The sequence below is a fragment of the Anopheles stephensi genome, chromosome 2, assembly GCF_013141755.1.
Source record: "Anopheles stephensi strain Indian chromosome 2, UCI_ANSTEP_V1.0, whole genome shotgun sequence".
Classification (NCBI taxonomy): domain Eukaryota; kingdom Metazoa; phylum Arthropoda; class Insecta; order Diptera; family Culicidae; genus Anopheles; species Anopheles stephensi.
This window is the reverse complement of record NC_050202.1, coordinates 5,337,081-5,361,152: the sequence shown is the minus strand read 5'-3', so window position 1 is coordinate 5,361,152 and position 24,072 is coordinate 5,337,081. Positions and strand designations below refer to the sequence as shown.

The following is a 24,072-nucleotide window of genomic DNA, read 5'->3' as shown; positions in this document are numbered from 1 at the left end:
GTCACTGCAAACCGCTCTACACCGTACAGCAGTGATCCGTTGTTGTGGTTTGCCTTTGTTGGTTTCGTTTTGCGTTACCACTGGCTATAATTAGAAATCAATTACAAGTGCGACTCCTCATCGACGATTTCTCTCATTTCGGCGCGCCATTTCTGTCCACCATCCTCTTCGATCGTTCACCCACTCAAAACCCCGTTTCGTGCCTGCCGGTCGAAAAGGGATGACCTGCAGGGAAGCCAACCCGATGCAATCCGAGGCGAAACCTCATCGATGATATCTCCGTTCGATTTTAACTGATTTGTTTGTCCAAATCCCACCGTATTTCACAGCATCCAGACTGAGCACACGACATACACATCGGGAGGAAAACTTGCTCGGAAAAACTTCTACGCAGTTCGCAGGATTTCCTTCGTCGAATACCACGTTCCTACAGAAGGCCTCCCTCCCCTCTCGCTCTCTGTGGGAATGGATCGACGGACGGAAATAAATAACAAAATGCGCACACAGCAGCATCACTGCACAATGTGTGAGTGAGAGGATAGGATGGAAACCATTTAGAGAGACAACAACAACAACAACAGGGAAAAAAATACAGAGAGACAAGCGATAGGAGAAGGAAGAGAAAGTTCGATGATTGTCTACGTGTCTACAAACACTGTGTGTCACACACCATGCGCCTCCATGTACGTCAATCCCGTTCGGCGGCAGTACATTGCTGACGTACGACACGAGCTGAGCGCTGTTCAGGTTGATTTTTTTGTAACTCAAAATAATACACCGATAACCCCTTACTGTAAGTGGACAGAGGATCAATTTGAGTTCTTATGCTTCTGCTGCTTGACTGTCTGTTTGTAGGCTTAATATACTTATCGTATACTCGCAAAATTCGTAAAATACAATCGTGCCTTATAAAACGTGCAGGAACAACCATCTTTTTCTGATTTGTCCGAATGGCCCTCACGAGCAGTCTTTTCGCGGTCACCGGCTCAATCGTTCACACTGCTGCTTTTCACTTCACCGGCCAAGGTTAGCAAAGGTCACCAAATTCGGAATGGCATTAAGCAAGACACGAAGCGGCACGCTTGCCAATCCCGCTCCCCACAACGACTCGTATATCAATTTCATTTTAAATGCGGGCCCCACGAAAAACACTCGAAAATCGAACGACCCAACGGATGCACGGCTGACGGCTGCAAACAATCATTCCCTGATGTGTGCCCCGATTACTATGTACTTAGATGGGGATAGATTACCTTGGTGAAGTTATCTTTGATGACACCCATACTTCGTTCGGCACAAGAGCACTCTGTCGCTTGACGGTAGCGCTAAACCTCCACCAGGTTTAGGAGTGGGACCCTATTTTTGGCGTCTCGTGTCTCGTGCGCTCAACAAACCAAGCGATTGGGTGTATGTCCGCAAGATCGTTGTGTGAGGCTGTGTTTAGATCAATGAATCGCTCTACGCGAACGCACACTGCAGCACTACTACACCCGGTATCACTTGTCACACCGGATATGCAGGAATAATTTTTCACAAGAACGCTTTCTATATTAAAACAAAAACACTTTCGTATTAAAAGGCACAATACGGTGAACAGCAAACAATCTTGCAACGAAAAGCTGTGGCTCCTTTTCGAGCAACACTAACTGTCAAAGCACAAGAGAGCGAACCTACTACGATCTGAGGTGGAACGACGTTTCGCCAACACAAACTGTCATGCACCCGGACACGCGAGCACTGAAGTTGGTGTGTGTGTGTGTGCTTTTTATGTCCAAGGTAGTTGGGGCGCTACACTCTGTCAGTAGATCATAGCGACTGCCACCGTTATTTTGTAAACGTTTCTACATCTTTTTTCTTCTCGCTCCCGCTCTCTCGCAGACAGTGCGGGGTCTGTTGTCGACGATCGCGGCGCGAAAAATTGGTTCGCAGCTACCGATCACGCCGCAATAATTTACGCGTGACGACAATCACACGCGCACCTATAGTCCAACACACATACAATTAGCTATGGTGAACAGGTTGAGAAGGGGTGTGCGCGCACATCGCCAAGATCGGGACCGGAGATCAGTAACCAAGGAGGGATGAAGCATAGGGGTGGAATGTTTATTTTCGTTCTCACAAAACAAAAAAATACATGATCGACGACTGCTGACGAGTAGAAGGGATCGGGAAAAGGGGGTGGGGGGAAGGAGGACGAGGGAAAGGGTGAGTGATAATGGCAGCTTCTGTACTGTCCCTTCACCATCCAACCAAGCGTGTGCTTTCACGTGCTTCCTCCTTTCCTAGGGAGCCCCGAATCGCGAATCGTCCATGCTGTCAAGTGTGTTTACACAACTTCGCTAAACTTTGCGAACTGTTTCAACAATTCAGTCTTGGAACGTTGGAGAACGCCTAGAACCGGAACTAATACATTGAGTCGGACAGAAACCAATGATTAATGATGATTGTTCTAATTTTTTTTTGCTACTCAAAAACACCTGGATACAGGTCCGGAATTAACCGGTACAATATACTGAAAATAAATTCCAAGCGGCAATGACTTTGACCAGAAGTTATTCATCACATTCTAGCAATTTGTGTGGCTACCGCAGCAGCAGGAGAAGGAGGACCAGAGAGCATCATGAGAGCTACAGAAGACTGGCAATGGCCAAACCAAAAATAACCGGCACATGATCACCGCCCGCGCCGTGTGTCGTCGTGTCTAAACGGTTGGGGGATGTTTTGATGTTGCTTTTTGTTTTGCACCCTGTTCACTGTTTTTTTCTCCTCGGAGGGAGGTTGTGTCACTTTGGGGAATCACAACGTAATCCGCAAAAGACGCACACACAACCGATAACCGGCTTCTCAGCCGTTTTACACGTACAGCACGCAAATTAGCACGCTCAAGTGCTTGTGGGGCAGTTTATTGTTTTACTGAAGTTATTTTTATGCAGTTCGGGAAGAACGCTTTCGAAGGGAATGTTTTCGGCGAGGAATCCCCATAAAAGACAAAGATCACCTTTCGGATAGAGATCAGTCATTTAAAAAAAAAAAACGTTCTACATTGTCGGGCACAGGAATGCTGTACACTTGGATATTAGGGCTAATTGTTTCTTCGCGGAAAGCTGACTTTGAACAAACGATCGCTCACATCACCACCACCAATGGAGATCACTATGCGAGATTGATTCATCCGCTAGAGCACCTCGTTTGACAACCAAACCGTTCGCGTTCGCGGCGTGGCCAAATCGTCCGGGTGGCGTTACGACACTGACTGAAAGGATGTCGATCGTGTTCGTCGGCGGCACCGTTTGACGCTGTACATTTTCCGATGCGACGAGAAAAATGTTCGTGTGGACGCATACGCACACAAAAACACACACGCCCCAAATCGAAATGTCCCATGCAAGCCCCGATTGCTGAATTCTCTTCGGCACAGGGCGTTATCTCTTTTTGTTAATTTTTTTTTTATTATTTTTTGTGTTTTAATTTTTTTGTAATTGTTGTCAAAGTTTTTTTTTTTACAATTTTATTACTTAATCAAAGCTTCTCATTTATTGACTAAGCAATTAAATATTTTTTAAATAAAATTGCCATTACAACACATGCACCCTAGCTGATTTTCCATCTCCCTTTTGTATTGGTGCACTCTTTCAACAGCATATTACATCCAACATACAGTGGTTCGAATTGTAACTAACGAAGTGACGTCGACGCGACCGACAATTGAATGGCTTTCAGTCCCCCCCCCCCCTTCACTGTGTGCTTGTGTATGCGTTTAAGATTAAGATGACCGTGCACAAGGGTACGCTAGCAGTCTTCCACAGCGCGGTGACATAGCTAGCGAGCATATAAACCAGCACACTCACACACACACACGCTGGTCCGAACCGTCGCGCAATAATCGGTCGATAAATCTCTTCAAAGGTTTCCACAGAGGCATGCATTCCTTCCAGTGATGGTTTTCGTCCCACGCAACTAGCGGTATCACCTCTTTAGCAGAAGGCGCCATAACCTGCCCCGAGGTGGCTTTACCACATTCCACAACCGAAACAGGGAAACCGGCTTCGAGGCGGGGCCTTTTCCACCGTGCGACCACTCGCAGAAAGCATCAAATACATCCCGTGAACTAATAATAGTTGGAGGTATTGATTTGTGGTTGAGTGAAGTATAGTATTGAAATCCTATCCAGCTTTTCTCTAGGACTTTATAAATTGTCGACGATAACCAGGGGTTTATAGGAACCAGAGCTGCGATCTTTGTATAGTAATTATTTCAAAATAATCGTTCTTAAGCGATGTGTAAAGCATTCACCTTATACTAGCTTAAACATAATAGTCAACAAACACAGAAAAATCTCTGTCTGTCCCCACAGCATCAGCATACGCCGGGCAAGACCACCACCAGCAACTGCAACGGCCCATACCAGACGGCAAAAGATAAATTGAAAACCGGCCTCCGCGTTCGCACAGCAAACATGGGACGAGCCCCCGAAACGGAACGGCCCATTTGGCCCTTGATTGGCTACCGAAGTGACGGTAGAAGGGGCAGATAGGTCTCCCGTAGGTAGGGACCGACCATCGGTCATTTGCTTTGCTGCGTTCCAACAACAGCATCTTCCAACGAACCCCCGAAGTCCACCGCACGCCGGTTTTCAAGTGCATCTCGCCTCTCTAGGCGATTAAGCTCAAGAGCAAAATCTTTTCGTGGTTGTTTCTGTTGCTTCCCACACAGTGTTGTTGTTGCCAAAGGAAGGAAACATTCGAATCGGATTAAAGTTAAAAATAGACGCAAGACGCAGCGCGCATGGCTCATCGGCCGACACTTCGGACGTGGATGCAAACGCACGGCAATGCACACTGTCGGGTCGAAACGCTAATGTGTTTTCAGAAGTTTACTTAACAGTACACACACAAAAATACAGAAACCGACCCACTATGGGAACACGATTCTGTTATTCGATTCCGTCACGAGAACGTCACGGGATGGGGCGACGACGACGACGACGACGACGCCGTACGTCAATGGATGAAAGCAAAAACATCTGTCATAAGCATCCGGCCAAGGGCCAGTGTGGATTAAGCACAGATAGCTGCGGGGTTTTATGTTTTGGCTTGCGTTCTGTTCGTTGTTCGGACGTAATTTCACTGGGTTAGAGTCCAATCGGAACGGATCAGGGTGTCGTCATTTGAAAAATAATCATCATTATTCTACGTGCCAGCAATCTAAGTTCGAGTTGAAGGGCCGGTTGCTAAATTGATTTGTTTTAAACATTCAACACTTTTTTCCAATTTCCACCAATTTCTGTTTTTAAGTCTACTGATTTCGCTAGTCCTCGACCTCAGTCCCTTGTTCGAGAGGTCTCTTGTCGCAATTGATTTCTTGCTCCGGAGCTTACTAAAAACGGCAAACAATTTCCATTCTTCAATTCTGACTAAGCGAATTAATGTGCTACAATTGTGATATAATCTGAGAACGATGTCATGCATGGGATTAGTTTTCTGAAACCTACTGATGTCTACTAGCTCCAGTGAAATCCCCCGTGGTCAAGGAATACCCAAAGTAGTCGCGCAACAATCAATCACAATTAAGAAGCGTCTGATCATCAAATCACGACCCACTTCGGCGGTCGCGTATAGTTCGTTGACCACATGACTCCAGTGGAAATCGCACCGGCACAGCAAAAGGAGATCAAACAACATTAGAACAATGTGAAGAGCACGTTGCAATAACGCCGATGATCAATTAGCGAAGCGGGTCATAATTGCACCTCCAGTGCCGATTCCACCGATCATCAAACGATCGCAAATTACGCCTCGCAGATCAACAACGATCATGAATCACCATGATGTTTGTGGATTACTTGGGTGAACAGGATCGATGCGATTTCGCTCAACTTTCAAAAAAAAAGTAAAAGCTTCACCATCACTTCCTACCTAAAGCCTTATTAATCATCAAGAGGGAGCCCTTCCGGCACTAATATCCCGTCTGGCGATACCAGCATACAATCGGCAATGAGGAATGCACCTTCGAGAGTGAGTAAGCAAAAACCACACACACGCAAGACGCGCAATAGATGTTGTCATCGTAAATGCACAACAAGTATCCAATCTCCATGACATTGAAATGAATGAACATAAAACTGGCCCGACTATCTCCTTCCTCGCCGCCGCAGGGTGGGCGGGGGGGGGGGGTCAGGTCCGCAACCGAACGAGCCCTTCGAATTTGCCAGTTGGCTGCGTGCTAAACGTCACATACACCAGCATTCACACGGCCCCCACTCCCCGCCAGTATTACTCAGCGGCGTTACTGACGTGCTCGCACCAATCAACTGTGTCAGCACACACAGCGTTAAGAAAGAACGAAGAAGAAAAAAATTGCACAACAAACAGCAAAAAAAAAACCAAACTCCGTCCACGTTTTAAAAATCGCAACGAACGACAACAAACGGTGCTAATGTTTGGAGCTCCTGGTCCGCGTGAACTTTGGAGCTCCCACCCGGTCGATTCGATGTATCGGAAAAGCAGCAGCAACAACAACTCACGCGGGCTTTTGGTCACGGTTTTGCGATGGCCGTTAGCAAGTCATCGTTTCGTATGGCATTGTAGATTTAGTAGGAGGAAAGGAATGATTGGAAAGAAGCCGCTCAATCCATCAATCGGTATTGACGAAGGGGGTGGGTTTCTCATTTGCTCACGTGTTAGTTAGTCATTTTTGCACGGAGGCATTCCATCTAGGCCAATCATCAGTGACCTAGTTTTCTGCCGGAGATTTAGTGTCCATATTCAACGCTCTTGGGGGAGTCCGGTAGCCGTGGCGACAGCGGCGCCGGTCTTCACATGGCAGGACCAGAGTTCAAATCCCATGCAGACCGGCTCCCCCGTACGCAGGGCTGACTACTTTGATACGGGTAAAATTAAGTCACAGAAAGCCAGAAAGGGCAGGCCGAGACCTCTCGAGGTTGTGTTAGTGCCAAGGAAGTAGAAGATTCAACGCTCTGGATCCGGTAGCAGCAGCGGCACTTCACACGACAGGGCTGGATATCGAATCCCATTCGGATACTCGTCTCCTCGTTGGACTTACAAGAGTCCCCAGAAGCCTCTGTGGCAGTAAATTACTCTTTTGCTTGTTCCAATCAAACCCAAAATTATCGGTAATGATTTCAATCAATCAATTCATTAATTGCGCAATATTTAACAAGTTTTAATATTGTATGCTGGGATAATTATAAGGATCGTTTGCTTTAAAAACGGTTGCATTTGCTGCACGACATTCGCAGTGTTCAGAGGTTACCGGTGCACTCCCTGTCCGTCACTGGCCAACCAAGCCACAAACCCAATAAATCTAATCGCGTTACTGATTAAGCTAATCACACAATAATGTGATAACATTAACCATTGTTCAATTATACCACGCACCATAAAGTCGCGGCACGGCATATCCTACCACCTCTACTGCTGCTATTCGATTCAGCTCAACAATCTCCGGTACAGTTTGCGGTTCATACCAAGGACACCCGGTTTGTAGCAGACGCGGAATTGGTCCACCGTCTCCACCTGACTGACTGACTGACCGATACCACCGGCGATAAACCTGAACCACTGAAGGGTTTTCCGTTCACCTCCGTCGCCGGACGATAGTTCCGTCATGTTTGCAGAACCAACTATCAACAGCGCGGTCTACACTTCCGCCCTCCCGCAGGTTGCGGGTGAGGTTCGTTCGTGCGAAGGGATGTAGCGAATCGGAACGACCTTCCGCACGGCGATCGCCGGAGGCGTTCTCGAAGCCGATGATCATGGCGCGGGTCAGTGCACTACGGACAGGTTTGTTTTAAATGAGAATTAAAAAAAAGTGATACGATTCAAACATTAATCCGGTCCCGATCGAAGGTAACTTTTCATCAAACCCCTCACGACCCTACCCCAACTCTGTTTCGCGGGGAAGATCTCTTTCGTCGCAGAGATCTCTCTCTCAATCTCGTGTCTTAAGATCTCACGGGTGGAGGTGTATCGTGCCAGGCACGCTATTAATTTATTAGGCAACAAACCAATCCCAATCTCCACGCGAGCACCGCGAACCGACCGAAAATCTCAACAGGCGCAACCCCAAACGTGTGAACCGGTTTCGGGCGGATCGGTACGAAAAATCTCGAGCTAAATTAGTGTACAATGAGAATAGCAACAACAAAAAAATCCCCCCGAGCGCACATAAGATTGTCGGACCGTGCGGGCAGTCCGATAAGCGAAGGTCAAACCGCCGTGTCTTGTTATGAATTTCGGTTTGGTGTTTTATTTGTATTCCTCCTCTCTCGCACAGCGTTTCGCAGGCGTACCACGGCGCCCGTAACGAAAGTGAAACGCAAAAATGATCGAGCCGTTCCAGATGACCGGTGCCATTTTGCCGATTACTGGTTTGACTAGCTCTTTTGATATAGCTTATCATCGGGTATATTAATAAGCAGAAAGTAAATCATGCTAACCACTTCTTACTGAACCCTGCAGGCCGTGGTGTAGCGCCGAGCTATATGAACAGTTTAGATTGGCTAGGATTTACAATAGGTTGGTCATGTCATGAGAATGCCACCAGACGACCCATCCCGTCTTAAAGGGTTGTCCACAAGGACATCGAAGGCCCAAATTGGAACTGTGGAATACAAGGATAACGGTATTATTGACAACGCCGCATATCAAGTTTCTTTTACTCATGTACAAAATGTCTTTTAAACATAATAAAAACAACCCTTACGAAGTCATATAACTATTGTCTTAAGGTAGAAAAAAAGCGTAAATTGATATGTTCCGCTATTAGACCGATCTGGACAACCCTGTCTTAATAATTCCAACGGAGTGTGCCAAGCAACCGTATTCCACGATGATGCAACTCTGCTCAACGTATTACACTGCTTCTAGTGAATCATGAATGGATATCGGAAGGCATGCGTACTACCATCCTGCCACCATTAAAATGCCTGACCGATTCACACAGCTCGTTTCGTTTACTGGACCAACCATTGTTGCACTACCCCGAACACCCGAAAAAGGATCAATAATATTCTTCCCTAGCTAACGGCAGTGTATTTGCATGATTAACGCACTAGCACCAGCTTCGTCTGCCGAAGATGGTGCAACAAAAACGTGGAATATTTGGGTGCTTTCTGCCCTGCTGATGTAATCAATGGATCTCGGGTGGGAAAGCAACTCTTCTAACCACACCAGACAAATAAGGCCGCCAACCCGACTAGAGGGTGGCGCCGAAACAGCAACAAAAAATGCTTCACACAGAGACAAACACACAGCCCACAGGAGCAGCTTACATTCGTCAGCCTGTTTCAAGGTGTCCTTCAGTGAAACCCACCAAGGTCAGTGACGTCTCACCGTCACCGGGTAGCCGTGCTCGTTTGCCCCGCTCGGTTCCTAAGGACTCGCGGGAAAATCCGACCTGCTGGAGCCGAAGTACAGGAGAGGACACGACTTTCGGGGCTGTGTGTTATCTAATCCTGTCTCGTGTGCTTGTCGTGACTGTGTTCGTATATTGTGCCTCGTGTTCTTGACACCTACGCACAGGTTTGTTTTTCGGGTTTGAACCAGCTCCTTCCTAAAATGATGCCAAGGGTGTCTAAGAGATTCAAAGCAAGGTGTTATGCCCTCCAAGAAATATTCCCTCATAGAAAGTAATAGTTTGAAAAGGCACACTTACTTCCTTACTGACACGATCCACGTTCAATCCCATGAATGGTTTCACCAAATCCATGCTGGCCAGATTTTTGACGGCTACGCGGCTCTACGGACGGCGACGACGACCGATAATGATAATGATGGGGTTAGGGTATGCTGCGTTGTGTCCTATCGCGTACTTCCGCGTCCCGTAAGCCAACCGTCGTCGTCGTAATCGTCGTCGTTTTGAAGGGATTTCTTTCTTGCCTTTAACGCTACTACAGAACCGTTTGTGATAAGTGATGGTGATGACGATTCTGCCACTGGCACTCTCAAGCAGGCGGGAAACTTTTTTGGACACTTTGGACTTTAAAACACTTTAATGGTACACACGCACACACACACGGGGGCACGCGTTCACAGGGACTTAACTTATATACCTGGAAGAAGGGTAATATAGTAGGACACTTGTTTTAGAGCCAAAAAAAACTTCTTCATTGTCACTACAACCTCAGGAGGCTTCGATCTGTCATTTCTGGCTTCCTTTACTAAAATTACCCGTAGCTAGAGAGTCCTACGTTCAAATGAGCAGTTCGGATGGGATTTGATGTAAGGTCCTTCGTGTTTGAATACTTCTTTCGATAGCAAAAAAAAAAACTCTAGCTTGCGGTTACTCCATTCTCGCTCGTGCAAATCCAACTACGGCCCGTAAAACACAAACACTTCGCGGGCATGCAAATTAGAGCAATTGAAACGGGGCTGGTCCAGGAGACGGGCACGGAGACGGAGACATTGCACGGAACCTCTCTCACACAGTGAAAAGAACAAAAATTAGAAGGGTCGAGGTGAGAAGGGTCGCCATGCAACTTTGCCTTGCCACTGGAGCGATAGCAAGACGTCACTGGTGTTCGTTGCGTGGCACACCAACCCCGGTGGCAGACCGCTCAATTACCGCTGCCAGCAAACCTAACACAATGCAACGCCAGGCCAAGCCAAGTGGATAGGCTGATCCATTCTGATCCTAAAATTTGCAATCCCGCGTGACGTGTAGGGCAAACGATCGTAGCAGACATTGCTAGCCATAGAGGTCGAAAGTGTAGCGCATTTCACAACACTTTCCCGATTGGCCCGAAAAACAAAAAACAAAAACACGTTTCGTAATGAACATTAGCGCACTCGATTTCTGCAGCTTCGCTTTGTGACACCTGTCATCATCGAACACTTTTCAACCAAAAACCCCCCGGCCAAGGAGGATGCACGCCGATGTGACAGCGATATGTGAAAAAACAGAGGGGCTTCACAACATCGTGTCACGGAAGTTGAAGTTTACCTTCGCACTGTACACACATACACACGTCCACGCACGTGGGCACACAAGCACTCGCACACGTTGCACGGAATCTGGAGGGCACGAAAAATGATTCGGAAGAAAAAATCACCAACGCAACCGGGGAGCTGGCGTGTCTGTCACCGCGATCCGCAAAGGTATATTACCGGTGTGTCAAAAACAACTTTCCGTGGCGCGCACAAACGGGCGAATATATGTTGTATGGAAAACTGTGTGTCCAGCACACTCTACGGAAGGTCACCTTGGGCCGGGCCGGGGTTGCTTGCTCGCTCGCGTTCGAACCTGCTCGGTGCGAAAGGGATGGCCAGTGTTGGTACGACTGTGTGTGAGTGTGTGGTGGTGTTCCAAACGCGCGCTGTTCCAGTCAGCAGCGTGCTTCCAGTCTTGATTACCACCCCGCCTATGGCCGTACGGTGTGTGTGTAGTACACGCAGCCGTGCAGATGTGGTGGTATTGTGATAGAGAGACATGAAAACAACAAAAAAAACATATGTGCGTATCTCTAGCATATGACCGCGGGTATCCACACGACGGTGGGCCATAAACCGCTCTTACATTTCCCAAGCAACGCAGTCGAGAGAGATTTTACCGATTGCTTTGGCTTTCCAACAGTTTCACAAGCAGTTACTAAAGAGCATTAAAAGCACGTTTTCTGTTCCTTCATTCGGTTTCAATTTTCCTACCGGTCGGCCACTATTATGAAAAAAGTGATTGCCTGTAACTTTTTTTAGATCGTTTATTTATAAAGCCTTTGGGTCTCAGAGACCTCCATACGACTACCATTACTGCTTCTTCCTTTTACTTGATTTTACTCGTAGCCGGTCAGTCCTGCGTATGGAAGAAGGTCCCGACCGGAATCGATTCTCGATCCTGCCGTGTGAAGACTAGCGTCACTTTTGCCTCGACCACCCTTTTCTCTCTCTCTCTCTTCGGTTCGTTATAGAAGTATTGCTCTTTCTCAATATAAAGCCGTCCCGCGGAAAGGTTCAGTCCTCTCTTACTGAATGTAAACAAGAGCGAAAGCCAAACTCCTAATTTTTGCTCCAAAACGATCCAAAATTTGTTGCTTGGGAAGTGCATCCACAGCACACAGTTTCCGTGGTGCGTATGAATGAACGACGGGGAAAGTATGAGTGCAGCCTGATAAACACGTAAGCACGCAACCCACACGCACACAGAAACACACGATACACAATTTCTCAACTTTTCCGCTAAACTACCACCACGCGGAGAGAAGATATGGCGCTCGCAAGGTCTTTTTTCAGTCTTCTATTAGTTTCCACAACACTTGCACTACACCACACAGCGCGTAAAGGGCGTAAACTGCATTAACCTTTCGGTGGAGCTGTCTCAGCGGCTACGTTGTTTGGTACTGTGCATACCGCGTGAAATTTACTAGACTAGCTGTCAAAACACAACCCCGTACGCCCAAGGGGAAATTTTAGAGGATAAATATCTCCCTCTCTTTCTATTTATACACCTCTTTCGCTCGCACTCATGGATGATTTGTCACACACTCGAGTTTGGTTTATGATGAACAAAATGTTTACATTTTGCTCTCCTTTTATTGTTATACCCATCTCGCTTACGCCTATAGATTCACCTTGTTTTGGTGAATATGTGTATGGGCATGTGTGCACTCGTACAGGGTTTGTCTCGTTACTTTACGATATGAACGGCATATATTATACCGTCATTATTGTTTTTACATTTCGTTTGAGTATTTTCATTCAATCCCGAAGTGTTTTTAGTTCTTCAATTTCTTCCACATGGTTTGCGACATGATTTTATTGTCAAGACGGTAGGTATTGTCGAAAAAATGTATATAACAAATTGAAACACTTTGTACAAAATATGCCGTTCGCATCGCAAAGTGAATAGACGAGCCCTGTATCGTTGATCGCTGATTTTTGGTCTGGCTGCACATGGAGAAGGGGTAAGAGTTCATGCGTGATGCGATTAGAAGAGGGGAGAGGTTGACGAAGCCAATCGGCTTCGTTCTATTCACTGTGTGATTGTTGATCCAAATTTGTTCTCCGCCAATAAATGTTGCGGAAAATTTTATTAGGTTTCAAGTCGTGCGATTTGTTTTGAGCAATTTGTGCAGGCAATGATTTCGTCAATAAAACAGGATGCGGATCTTTCGATCGTCATAGGGATCGGCTCAGGATATGCCTTCAAATACCGTTACTACATTAACATTCACAACGACCATGTTCCGGACAAAAATGGGGTCGACACTGGAGCATTTCTTTGCCTGGTTCAGCTGCGCAATATGTACGTGATGCATTTTGCTTGTTCATGTTTTTATTAGTAAGTAAAAGCCGTAATTCTATAACCTATATAGTACCCTTTTCTGTATTAACATGTAAAGTAACCATTTTATATTTACATCTTGTATTTCTAGCAGCTAACACTATCGCACTGAGCGGCCAGGATGGGCCTCCGGCTCGAAGGGAACAATCGACACCAACAGGAGATCGACTACACTGTGTGAACCATCCTGCCCAGTGCAACCAGGCAACACAACATTTCTCTTCAGCAACAGCACCATCATAATCCGTGCTAGAAGCAACTCCAACTTGTTGTCGGGAGACTAAAAGATGCAAAATTGATCTTAAATAAAAGCAAACCAATTTGTGTAGAATGATGATTGATCAAACTTACTGTTAATGGAAGGCACTTTATACACAGAAGCACGGTAGGAAGAACTGAACGGAAAAAGAATAGCCGATGCTGATTGCTGGCAAGCCGCCGGTAACGTAATGACCAATTTGGAACCCGTGATCGAGCAGAGTCAGTGTTCAAGGTCAAGCACGATCCCGGCATACGATATGCATTCTCCAATACCCATGGCCAGGTTCTCCTACGAGGTACAGCGTGGGCTCACCCGCTAACTGTAAATGCACAATCCGTTGATATCCTTATCACCGCATAGTTGTCGTGAACCCTTTCCCGCTCCGTCTTCCGTGCCAACACCTCCCAACGTTCACCATGACGCTGCAGAACTAAAAGGCAAAAAAAAAACTATAAACCAGATATCTGGGATAAAAGCATATAATTATATTTACCTGATAAGATGCACTCATCGACTTTGTAGAGCAAACAGATTTTTGAATCTGAAAAATAAGAAAATTTCAACCATTACAAGCCATTCCAGCGTCTAGTACAACTGTAGCACTGCTTCTTTTTTTCTTCTTAACCACACTATGATCTGCTACGCGCAAGCGTACCACGCTCCAATTTATATTACGTGTATTTCATTCCTGCTCTGAGCAAGTCTGGTGGTTCAGTCTTCAGGCTGAGGTATACATGCACACGGCATTCTGTTTCTAATCTTACTCTTACTCACCCGTTTCAGCACACCGAAAAAGTTTCACACGGCACAGATCACAGCTGATAAACAACACACTCGACGCCCACCCCCTCCAACCTTGCAGCGAAAGTTCCGTTGTTACACACAAACATACCACCACACAACGCGAAGAGTCTACGGACATGAAGAGAAGCAAAGCAAAATCAGGAGAGAAAAGAGCAAATACAAGAATAGAGGAACTCCCGAACACACATGACGAGACACGACAAGACAACAATACATTGACAAAAACTTATCCTCGAATATTTGTTTACATTATGCATGGCTATCCTCGAAAATTTTATCGAAACATAGATTTTTCGAGGATAGTGAATTTTTGTTTATTTACATTCGATGAACATGGTTCCGGTTCATTTTATGACAGGGTTCATTCAAAATGTAAACAAACAGAATCAAAACAAAAACAAATTATCCTCGAAATAATTTGGAATCTCGTAAATCTTTTCGAGGATATTTCGTTAACCAATGTATTTACCAAAACATTTACGAAAACAGGGGGAACAGACAACTTGGGCGGCGCAAAACGTCTGACGTCTGATTACGTCAAAACACACCACGACGAATCGAACGCAACCGTCCGCGAAAGTGGAAGTGCTTTCTGGAGTCAATCAAACACCCCCTGCTGTTGTTCCTTCATCCTCCCCCCCTGCATTTCCACGGTCCGCTTGCATGGACCGAGGAATTTTTTGATACACCCAATCACACGCACACATGGGCGATGGAGACGGCGCGCAGTCGCAGCAAGTGACACACCTCCAAAGTCGCGTGACGTCACAACCATTGGGTGGGGAAGTTGAACGAAAGAGAAGAGTAAGAAGGAGAAGAAAACTGCATTCTCTGCCTGTTTTGCCCTTCGTCTACTCAGGGTGCGAAGTGCACTTTTAGTTTCATCCTAGTGAGCAAAGCCTGGCAAGAAGGCACACAAAATCCATTGCAAAATTGCGTCACTCCGTTGTGCAAATGCCCATTCGGTGTTGCACCATGCATTGCGAAAGTTTTGCAGTATAACGATCATATAATTTAATAGAACTAAACCATCTTTAGCAACACGCAATAAGTCCTGCAAACCCGCAAAGGACCAACACGGTTTATAAGGGCAATGTTGTGCAATTATTTCGCATGATAACCGTAAAACCAGAGTCGCCCTAAAGGAAGAAATCCCCCCGTATTTTATTCGCCACCGCCAATCGATGACAATGCCGACAATAATAACATACACACCACTTCACGTTATCGAGAAACCTTGTAAAACCCGCGATAATTGGTGCGCACCTCCGGTAATCGTTTTATTTATACACATCCGGGAATCGATTGGAATTGCTTTCGATAAAGTGGATCGAGGAAGTGTGCTTGGTCCTGCCAAGAAGGATGGGCGGCCTGTCTTCAAACAACATAAATTGGTGATCATATTTCCTTAAGTATTATTGCACATCATCATCATCATCAAACAGCATTAGACATGATGGTGAGGACTTATAAAATGGCCTCCCATAGGATGATAAGATTTATTTGCCGCATTTGCAGAAAAATGGCATCCGAGCGCAACTGCAAACCTGATCTGCAATCTCAATAGGTTTTGTGAAAAAATTGTCCGATTTGTATTCCATCCCTTTTTTTGTGGTGGCCTACCACCAATCTCCCCAACAGACCTCGTTCTTTATTGGCACCTGTCACTCATTGGCGATACACGATTTACGCCGATAGACGGTCCCCGATAACTATCACCCCTTTCTCTCGCTTATCAAAGGGACTGCGGGCTGGTCTGATATACGGCGCCGGTTCACTCGCAGGTGTGCGCACCTTTACACCCGCACTAAATGACGTGTTTCGCGTACCGCATCGGACACTTATCGGTGATTCGATAAACAATCATTAGGACCCTATAATGTCCCCCCTCCCACAGGAGAGACCGGGGTTGATGTTGGAAATAATTGTGTGCAATCAGTTAATGCCACACCCACCGAGACGAGATCCAGCCATCGATCGTCGAATTGATCCCCGCTCGAAACACTTACCTCCTCGAGAACTTCCATCTCCGACATGCTGGATGGCCTTCAACGACTTGTTGGTGGATCTTTGGTGTGGTCTGTCTGCTGCTGCTGCTGCTGCTGCTACGGAATCTCGATCTTCTTCGGTGGAAAAAGCAACCAACCGATCGCTGTAAAGCGTCGTCCCTTGGGTAGGGCTTGCTGTTGGCTTGGCAATTATGTAAACCTTCACTTTGTACCACACCACCCGTTCACGCGAATCCACCAAAACACACACACACACACTTCACCGACGAAACAGGCGTAGGTGGCCCTTGACTATTTTTACACACGATCGCTTTACTTCCCCGCTGGCGGCGATCGGCTCTCACCACACCTCCACCTCGGCTATGCTCGTTTTCCGAAGCCCTTCAACACCATCGACCGAATTTTCAAAAATGGCCTCCACACTTTCCACTCGACACGGGGGCCGGGAGCTCTTGCACCACACGAAAATGTTGCTGTTGCACACAGCCCAGGGCACGCGGTTACAGTGTTGCCGAGATCGGTGGATCGTGCCGGTTGACGAGTGATGGCTTCCCGTGTGTGCAAGTGCAAGTGCAAGGTGCGGACAGTACGGGCCGTTGATTACATAAAAACCACTCTATCTTGCTGACATTGAAGCGAAGAGGACGGCGAGACGGTGAGCTTCCAGAATTCTTCCCCGTCCGGCAGAGGGACAGTGTTAACTAACGCCTGGAGAATCTTTTGCTCTTTCACAAATAACGTGGCTAACCCCTGCGTAACGAGCGAGGGGAGCAAAACTGATCACTCAAAGGAAGTAACCTGGTTATACAATCGATCGGTTTTTCCTTCTCCGTAAGCTGCACACAGACCGCGGTTGGCTACTTCTCACCGATCTCGCCGATTTCTTTAAGTTAAAGCGATAGGATCGTAAAGACTGTTGAAGAACTCCACGACACTTTTTGGTAAAATTTTCCGAGAATGAGAAACAAAAATGGCCACAAAATAACGCGCACAGACGACGACGTTAACGATATACTAAACGTTAGGCGAACCTGCACCACCACCGATCGTACCCCGTATGACGAACAGTCTCGACTGACAGATCGAATCGGATGCGCAAACTAATGGCCACACGGTCGTTAAAAAAAGACTCCTGCCTACTGCAGCAACCCTCACCGCAACCATTTTCCCGCGGCGCGTTTCGAAAACGATCGCGTTTGCTCCGAAGATCGTTCGCGGTCACACCAAAGGCACGACGACGACCGTCGCGGATTTGGTTGGGGGTTTTCGGCGACTTTTGGCGCGTGATGCTACGAAGGGCTGCTTGGGCCGGTTGAATCATCTCCACCTACTGGTGACTTCCAAACTCTTGTGAGCAGATAATATACTTCAAAAGTATGATGTTACGCACCAATAATTGATCCAAAAATTGCATCATTTTTAATGATGTAAAACCTTTTCTCCATTTCATTTGGGAGTCAATAGAGATGTCTAAAAATACACTCCAGTACCGCGATCATCGGCTACATTGGGTACAAAATCGAACACACTCCTATCGGTCCAGCGATCGCACGTGTCCCGGCACGGGCGGAAGCTGCTGATGCACGCCCGCCGGTGAACGCACATGCTTCACCACATTTTGCGCCGCACGCGTACCATCACTATCAATAATGATTATTATAATTGTACCAACAGAACAGTGATCCATTTGTCGTGCTCTAAACCCGTAGTACATTACGGCCACGGTACGCGTACAAGGGGTACGTACGCTGCTGCTCATCGATGGTGTCATCAAGATGCGCTGCAGCGCCTCGTTCGCATGACGGTGCCGATTGTTGGTGACCGTGGCTCGTGGATGTGCCGCACCGGCCGTGCACAACGCTCATCGACAGTGCAATTAGGTCTTATCAACGCTAATCATACGGTATTAAGGGCCGTTCATTTCCTCGCACGAGGTTGCATCCAGCTGCTAAGAACAGCCCGGAGTTTCTGTTTGTGTATCGGGATAGACGAGCCTGTTAACCTGACTTTTCCATTGGAAGGACAGAGATTGATTGTAAATTGCGCTACAAATTCTCGGTTGATACTCGAGGGAGATCGAAAACAATATATCTATCTATTTCTTTCGAGGATACGCGGTTGGACGGTTGTTTCGCGGATTAGTTTCTCCACCCGCCACGAGAGGGCGCACCTTGGACCTTCGTCTTTGTTCGGTGTGTAAAGAACCTTTCATTGACTCTCTCTGATCCTGCTGTTGGGTCATGCGCAAAGAGCGAATTTTAATGTAGCTTTTTTAAAAGGATTTGTTGTATCCTCCACAGATGTATCTGCATGTATAGATGAACTCCTATAAAGTCTGTCTTGTGTAGAGTTCGAATCCATACCCAGACGCGTTCGATTCCATCCGATTCGGCGACAAATACTACAAACATAACAATTTGACCAATAGCTCCCTTAGATCTTAGGAAGCTGGTGCCTACGATCCTTGATTAAAATTCTAGGCCTTTACATGCGAGAGGCTATGACCTTAAAATAGTCCGACTGGAAGCCAGAATATGATCTCGAGGTAGTACTGGAGATCGGCTACCTTGCTACGATCGTAACTGCCCATAAGTTAGCTAGTGTTCTACAGGCACTAGTGAAATAGGGCTTGCGCCAGGGAAATGGGCTTGCCTGTCTCCTTTTCAACCTGGCGCTAGATAGAGCCATCCGCGACTCGGAGGTGGAAACTTCGGGGACCATCTTCTATAAGTCAATCCAGATTCTGGCATACGCTGATGACTTAGTTATCATTGGTTTGAGGCTCTCCTATGTAGCAGAAGCTTATCAAAGGATCGAGCGTGCAGCACAGAACCTCGGGATGGAGATTAACGAGGCGAAAACCAAAATGATGGTGGCACCACCAGCGGTCCAGCTAACAAACACTGGTTTACGCAGGGGTGATGTACAGATAGGTGACCGCACCTTCGAAGTCGTCCAAAACTTCACCTATCTGGGATCAAAACTCAGCACCGAAAAGAACATTGATGTTAACTTACGCCCACGGGTGCTGGCTGCCAACCGGTCATACTACAGCCAGAGGAAACTTCTCCACTCTAAATACCTGTCGCGACGGACGAAGCTGGGATTGTATAGAACATTTATAGTCCCAGTACTCACATACGCCTCTGAGACATGGACTCTGTCCAAACATGACGACGCCCTCTTAGCCGCGTTCGAGAGGAAGATGCTCAGAAGGATTTTTTGGCCCCGTATGTGTGGAAGGACAATGGAGGAGCCGTTACAACGACGAGCTCTACGAGTTGTACGATGATCTCACTATCGTACAGCGCATTAGACTCGCCAGGCTCCGGTGGGCTGGTCACGTCATAAGAATGACACCGGACGACCCAGCCCGTAAAGTCCTTTTAGGCCGTCCCCACGGACAGAGTAGGCGTGGTAGGTCCAATTTGAGATGGAGTGATGGCGTTGATGCGTCCGCCAGAACGGTCGAGATAACGGATTGGCAGACGACGGCGCAAAACCGTGAGCGGTATCGAGAATTGTTGCAGCAGGCCAAGACCGCAAAGCGATTGTATCGCCTGATAAGTAAGTAAGTAAGTGAAATACTATACTGACGGAGGACTATCCCCGAGTTAGCTCTAGAAGAATAAGACCAAGATTCCAGGATTCTTGCCCAATCAGAGTGCTCGACCATAGTCCGGAAGAGTCGGATCTGACGGAGGTATTTTAAGGCCGTAAACCTTACAAGATGAAAACAGAATAAGTGTGTCCACTAAATCGACTCTCAGGAGTATGTTCTGCAAGCATCTTCTAGCATCTCTATGTCATCATCGAATGAGCATCGAATTTAGTGTGATATGGATTACTCAAACACACCGTCCTACAATAATCCGGTTCCTCGTACTACTTCCCGGATGGAATGTATTGGCTTCCGTAAATGCAAAAATGACAAACTTTCTACGGTTGGGAAAGAAAGGCTAGCAAACAAATGGGTAGAATGGGCTTGTACCATGTACAGATTTTTCGGTGGAACGTATTCTATGCACGATGTTGCAAATGCCTCAAAACTGCGACTGCGATGCATCCGATCCTAACCGCCACAAGAAAGTAGATGTCTGTGGCACCGGACCGCAAACAATCAATTGGATGAAATGGCACGAAGACGATGGTGAGAAACGGTGGTTGGTGGTGGTCCAGTGGTTTGGGTGGTGATAGTACTAACTATGTATGTATGCATGCAGCCCGGTACCGCTTGGCGGCACATTTCTAATAAATAAAACATTACTTGGAACACCGGGAGCCAGAATGTTTCCCATCCCCGTATGCTAATCTACGGAATCGGCAATGTCGCTCTTTGCAAAGTGCACTACAGTAGTGGAGAAAACAATGAGTGTTGGCAGCCCTCGCCAACTTGCTAATACTAGGGAATACAAACTCAAAAAAAACCATACCGTGCCTTACAGCAGATCGATCGGATTTCCGATACATCCCGTCAGATCCGTAATGGTGACGGCCAGCCGGCGACAGTGTTCCAGCACGATCGTCGAAGTCACAAGCCCGAGATGGACGAGAAACAGTTCGTAGCACCGAACCTTGCCGGACGGTGTTCTTGGGAAGCAAGTCTCGATCAGCCGCCTGCAAAGAGAAAAAGCGTGTGCGTCAGTTACGCGTGCGTTCGTCGGCGCAAGGTGACCCAGTGGCGTCGGTGGCTTACTGATAGTAGTCTCCCGCCAGGATGCCGGCAATCAGGGACGGTTTGGTGGCGGGCAGCACCGCACCATGGTTTGGCGGTTCGTTCGGCTTCAAGGTCGCGCCGTGCTCGTCCTCGAACCAGAGGAAGTACGCGTAGCTGAACGTCACATCTTTCCAGATCATTGACATGTAACCCTTGTCGAGATAGTTGCGCGAAAAGTCGACCATTGACCAGATCTGAGGTTAGCCATTGTGGGGGAGAATTAGAACATTTGTTTAGGAACAGGAAATTATCAAAAAATGGTTATTTTTAGCACTCGACATCTAAATACGTTCACCGTCGGACGGGCGACTGGAAACTGACGCAAAGAATTGGGCTATAGATTGTTGGTTTAATGTGCGAACAGAGATTAGCATTTCAGATTGCTGCAGGTTTTCTAGTAAAAGAGTAAAAAGAAAAGCCAACACCACGATCTTCTTGCAACAGGACAGCACCAGATTTGTCTAGTCCGAAGCTGAATACTTGTGATCAGCAGCGGCCAAGATCGCTACTGGAAAGAAGCAGTCGCTTGCTAAGTTACCAGGCCGAGATCCTCTATTGTTACGCGGCCAGTACTTTGATGATGTTTTTAATGATCAATTCAATGATCAGCTACAGGCTCCACTAGGCTCTGATACTATTAGTCTTAGTAATGGTAGGCAACTATCAGGAATACCGAACAACAGGATTCTAAAAGACGCAGCCGTTTCATCATTTCAGCCAAGCTTACTGGGCATTCCCACAGTTCAGATCCTGGCACATGCTGGGGACTTATTTTGCCTCCCTTATGTGTGTGTGTGCCAGGGAGGAATCCACGTGCTGTATGAACTGTACAATGGCCTTATTATTGAGCGGTGAATTAAATTCGCCAGGCTTTCTAGTGGGCAAGGTCATGTCAGGAGAAAGACACCGGACGATCCAGCCCGTAAAAATTTTCTAGACCGCTCGCACGCAGATTTTTAACATATATAACTTACCCTATCTTTGAGAATATCCGACGGATCGTGGTCGTTCAGTGAGGGAGCAACGATTCTTCCATTGTAGCGATCTATGTGCATAAAGTGCACCATACCCGGGAACTCTTCCATGTACGTGCTAGTCAAAGATCAATCATGTTAAGGAAAACAAAAATGCAACAGAACCGTTACGATGCGTCGTTGATAAGCCACATCATTGGAAAAGGATATGATCCCATGGTAAAGTTTTTCTGCGATTTCGCGTGCAGAAAAACGAACACCTCGCTCAGGCTACCCTCCGCCACGTCCGCTATATCCGTCACACGCTGCAGCCCGTGCTCGAGCGTCGCGCAGCTAGCGCACAGCAACCGGAACAGCTCCTTGACCGATTCCACAAACAGCGGCATGTTCGATTCAATCTTCACGATCAGCGCATTGTCGGAGGTTTTAAAGTAGTCGGTGTACTTCTTGCGCAGCGTGTCCCACCTGGCGCCGAACGTACGGACGCATTCGTCCACCTCGGCATTGTTCGACTTTACCTTCCTCAGTGCGTCCTGCGTGTGTTTCGTGTACGTGTCGAGCGCATCGAACGCACCGCGCAAATTGTCCAGATCGAACTGCATCTGCAGGTTTTGCAGCTTGTGTAGGGCGAAGTAGACGTCGTACAGGTGGCTTGCGAGAGCGGTATGGGCGTGCTCGATTACCAGGACGAGCGACACGCGTTCGAACAGGTGCACCACGTGGACAATGTGCGGGACGCAACCTGCGTACGCTTGGTGCACGTTTCCCTGCAGGAATACTATCTGCGACACGATACGTTGGCGCTCGCTGCGCCGGGTGTGCATCTGGCAGAGCAGATTCAGGAAGAGCATGTCGACGGCGGCTAGCTCCTGCGCTTGGCGGGTACTGTACCGTGCGAGGAACTTGCTGCCAACAAACAGCAGCGAATGGGACCGTTGCGAGTGGGGGTCTTGCTTGAGCCGATCGGTAGCTGCCTGGAGGGCGGTGACCACCGCATTCTTTACATCCACATTCACCAGCAGCTGTTCGATTGCTTCCATCAGTACGCCCTGGTTGACGGTGTACAGCTCGCGGTAGGTAAGAATCAGCTCGGTAAGATGTTCCACCCTGCTTGTGTCGCTTTTGATTCTAGAATTGAAGCGAAACACAAAATGCAATCATATCGTCCGAGAATCAGCCTGCGATGAAGCCCATCATTTGCTGTCCTTACGAGAAAATGTTCGGTCCGCAGATGTATTTGGTGAATGCAATGAATGCGCCCAGTTCTCGCTTCACCAAGTCGACCTCCTTCGTGCTGATTTCCAGGAAAATGTACCCTAAAAACTGTACCGAAAAAGCCATCCCGGTAATAACAAACACATGGAAATATGATTGGATTAACACACCGCAGTCGGGGAGCAAGTTTGTCTGTTACCGCCATACCACGGCAAGCGGTTGTAGGGCTTCCTCGCTCGACTTACCTCGTCGAACACGACGTTCAGGTTGTTGTCCATCTGGATGGAGGTGTACGCGTTGTCGAACTGGCACATCATGATGCGTTGCGAGGCCAGCAGCGGGCTGAAGATTTGTATCAGGACATTCGAATTAAGCTCCTGGGTGGGACACTGAAAATGCAGAACAGGCCAAACATGCAATTATCTCTGCAATTTGGTCGCGGTGGGTGTTGTTTTCTGTACCGCAGACTCCTCGTCGAGCAAACCCAAATCGTACGCCTGCTTGGACATTTTTTCCCGCATCGCCTCGTTAAAATTGTGGTAGATTAAATCGTTCGTTTGATCAAACACCAAAATACCCTCCATCTTCGTGCTTGCGTGGGGAAGATGCTGTAAAAGGAAGCACACACCGAACCCTGTCCAATGTACCTTTTTGCACCGAAATGACAATTTGTGGGTGAAAATTGTTAGTTCAAAAAACGAATGGCAAACCTGCGCGCTGCCTGACGTACATATCAAGCGGTATCAGTTTCCGATTATCAGTGCGAGCGAGACGACCGGCGCTGCATTGTTGCTG

The 24,072-nt window shown here is 47.3% G+C and overlaps 2 protein-coding genes and 2 long non-coding RNA genes across 18 annotated transcripts in view; 2 read left to right on the top strand and 2 right to left on the bottom strand.

The window, feature by feature from the left end:
- LOC118508210 overlaps window positions 1–578 on the top strand; it is a 1,453-nt gene extending 875 nt beyond the window's left edge. The window contains exon 2 of the long non-coding RNA XR_004905758.1: window positions 330–578. This is a non-coding gene — a long non-coding RNA (uncharacterized LOC118508210). The remainder of the gene's footprint in view (window positions 1–329) is intronic.
- LOC118508206 (hexokinase type 2) overlaps window positions 1–17,483 on the bottom strand; it is a 26,288-nt gene extending 8,805 nt beyond the window's left edge. Inside the window, exons 1-2 of one of the 10 annotated variants that reach the window (XM_036047784.1) lie at window positions 16,372–17,442; window positions 9,676–10,072 (exon numbers count right to left, since the gene is read on the bottom strand). In XM_036047784.1, the coding sequence (XP_035903677.1) occupies window positions 9,676–9,729 (54 nt within the window). In that variant the 5' untranslated portion in view covers window positions 9,730–10,072; window positions 16,372–17,442. Of the gene's footprint in view, window positions 1–1,253; window positions 1,714–3,184; window positions 3,251–9,675; window positions 10,073–10,808; window positions 10,859–10,962; window positions 11,309–12,313; window positions 12,410–16,371 lie in introns of those variants that run through there. The other 9 variants (XM_036047779.1, XM_036047783.1, XM_036047781.1 and 6 more) reach the window with 9 other exon arrangements.
- Window positions 12,795–13,642, top strand: LOC118508208. Its single transcript, XR_004905757.1, has 2 exons — window positions 12,795–13,293; window positions 13,388–13,642. It is a non-coding gene; the product is annotated as an uncharacterized LOC118508208 (long non-coding RNA).
- LOC118508204 (Hermansky-Pudlak syndrome 1 protein homolog) lies at window positions 13,266–24,072 on the bottom strand. Of its 6 annotated transcripts, none has more exons than XR_004905752.1 (12): window positions 24,008–24,072; window positions 23,739–23,885; window positions 23,523–23,666; window positions 23,273–23,385; window positions 22,273–23,190; window positions 22,063–22,177; window positions 21,068–21,282; window positions 20,805–20,988; window positions 14,333–14,470; window positions 14,052–14,099; window positions 13,648–13,988; window positions 13,311–13,576 (listed from the first exon to the last, which is right to left on the bottom strand). XR_004905752.1 is itself a non-coding variant. In XM_036047775.1 (8 exons), the coding sequence occupies exons 1-7, from the start codon at window positions 23,859–23,861 to the stop codon at window positions 20,811–20,813; spliced, it is 1,806 nt and encodes a 601-aa protein (XP_035903668.1). In that variant the 5' UTR covers window positions 23,862–23,981; the 3' UTR covers window positions 18,505–18,772; window positions 20,805–20,810. The 6 variants fall into 6 exon arrangements, 2 of the variants coding, with proteins under 2 accessions (XP_035903668.1, XP_035903667.1); XR_004905751.1 differs by having other exon boundaries at window positions 23,988–24,060; XM_036047775.1 differs by lacking the exons at window positions 13,311–13,576; window positions 13,648–13,988; window positions 14,052–14,099; window positions 14,333–14,470; window positions 24,008–24,072 and adding an exon at window positions 18,505–18,772 and having other exon boundaries at window positions 23,739–23,981.

Excerpts from the sequence above, each read along its gene's own strand:
- LOC118508204 (XM_036047775.1), bottom strand. The coding sequence starts at position 23,861 with ATGGAGGGTATTTTGGTGTTTGATCAAACGAACGATTTAATCTACCAC. Across the intron at positions 23,667-23,738 it reads TGCTCGACGAGGAGTCTGCG|TGTCCCACCCAGGAGCTTAA; the intron begins GTACAGAAAACA and ends CTGCATTTTCAG. Across the intron at positions 20,989-21,067 it reads CTGGCGGGAGACTACTATCA|GCGGCTGATCGAGACTTGCT; the intron begins GTAAGCCACCGA and ends TTCTCTTTGCAG.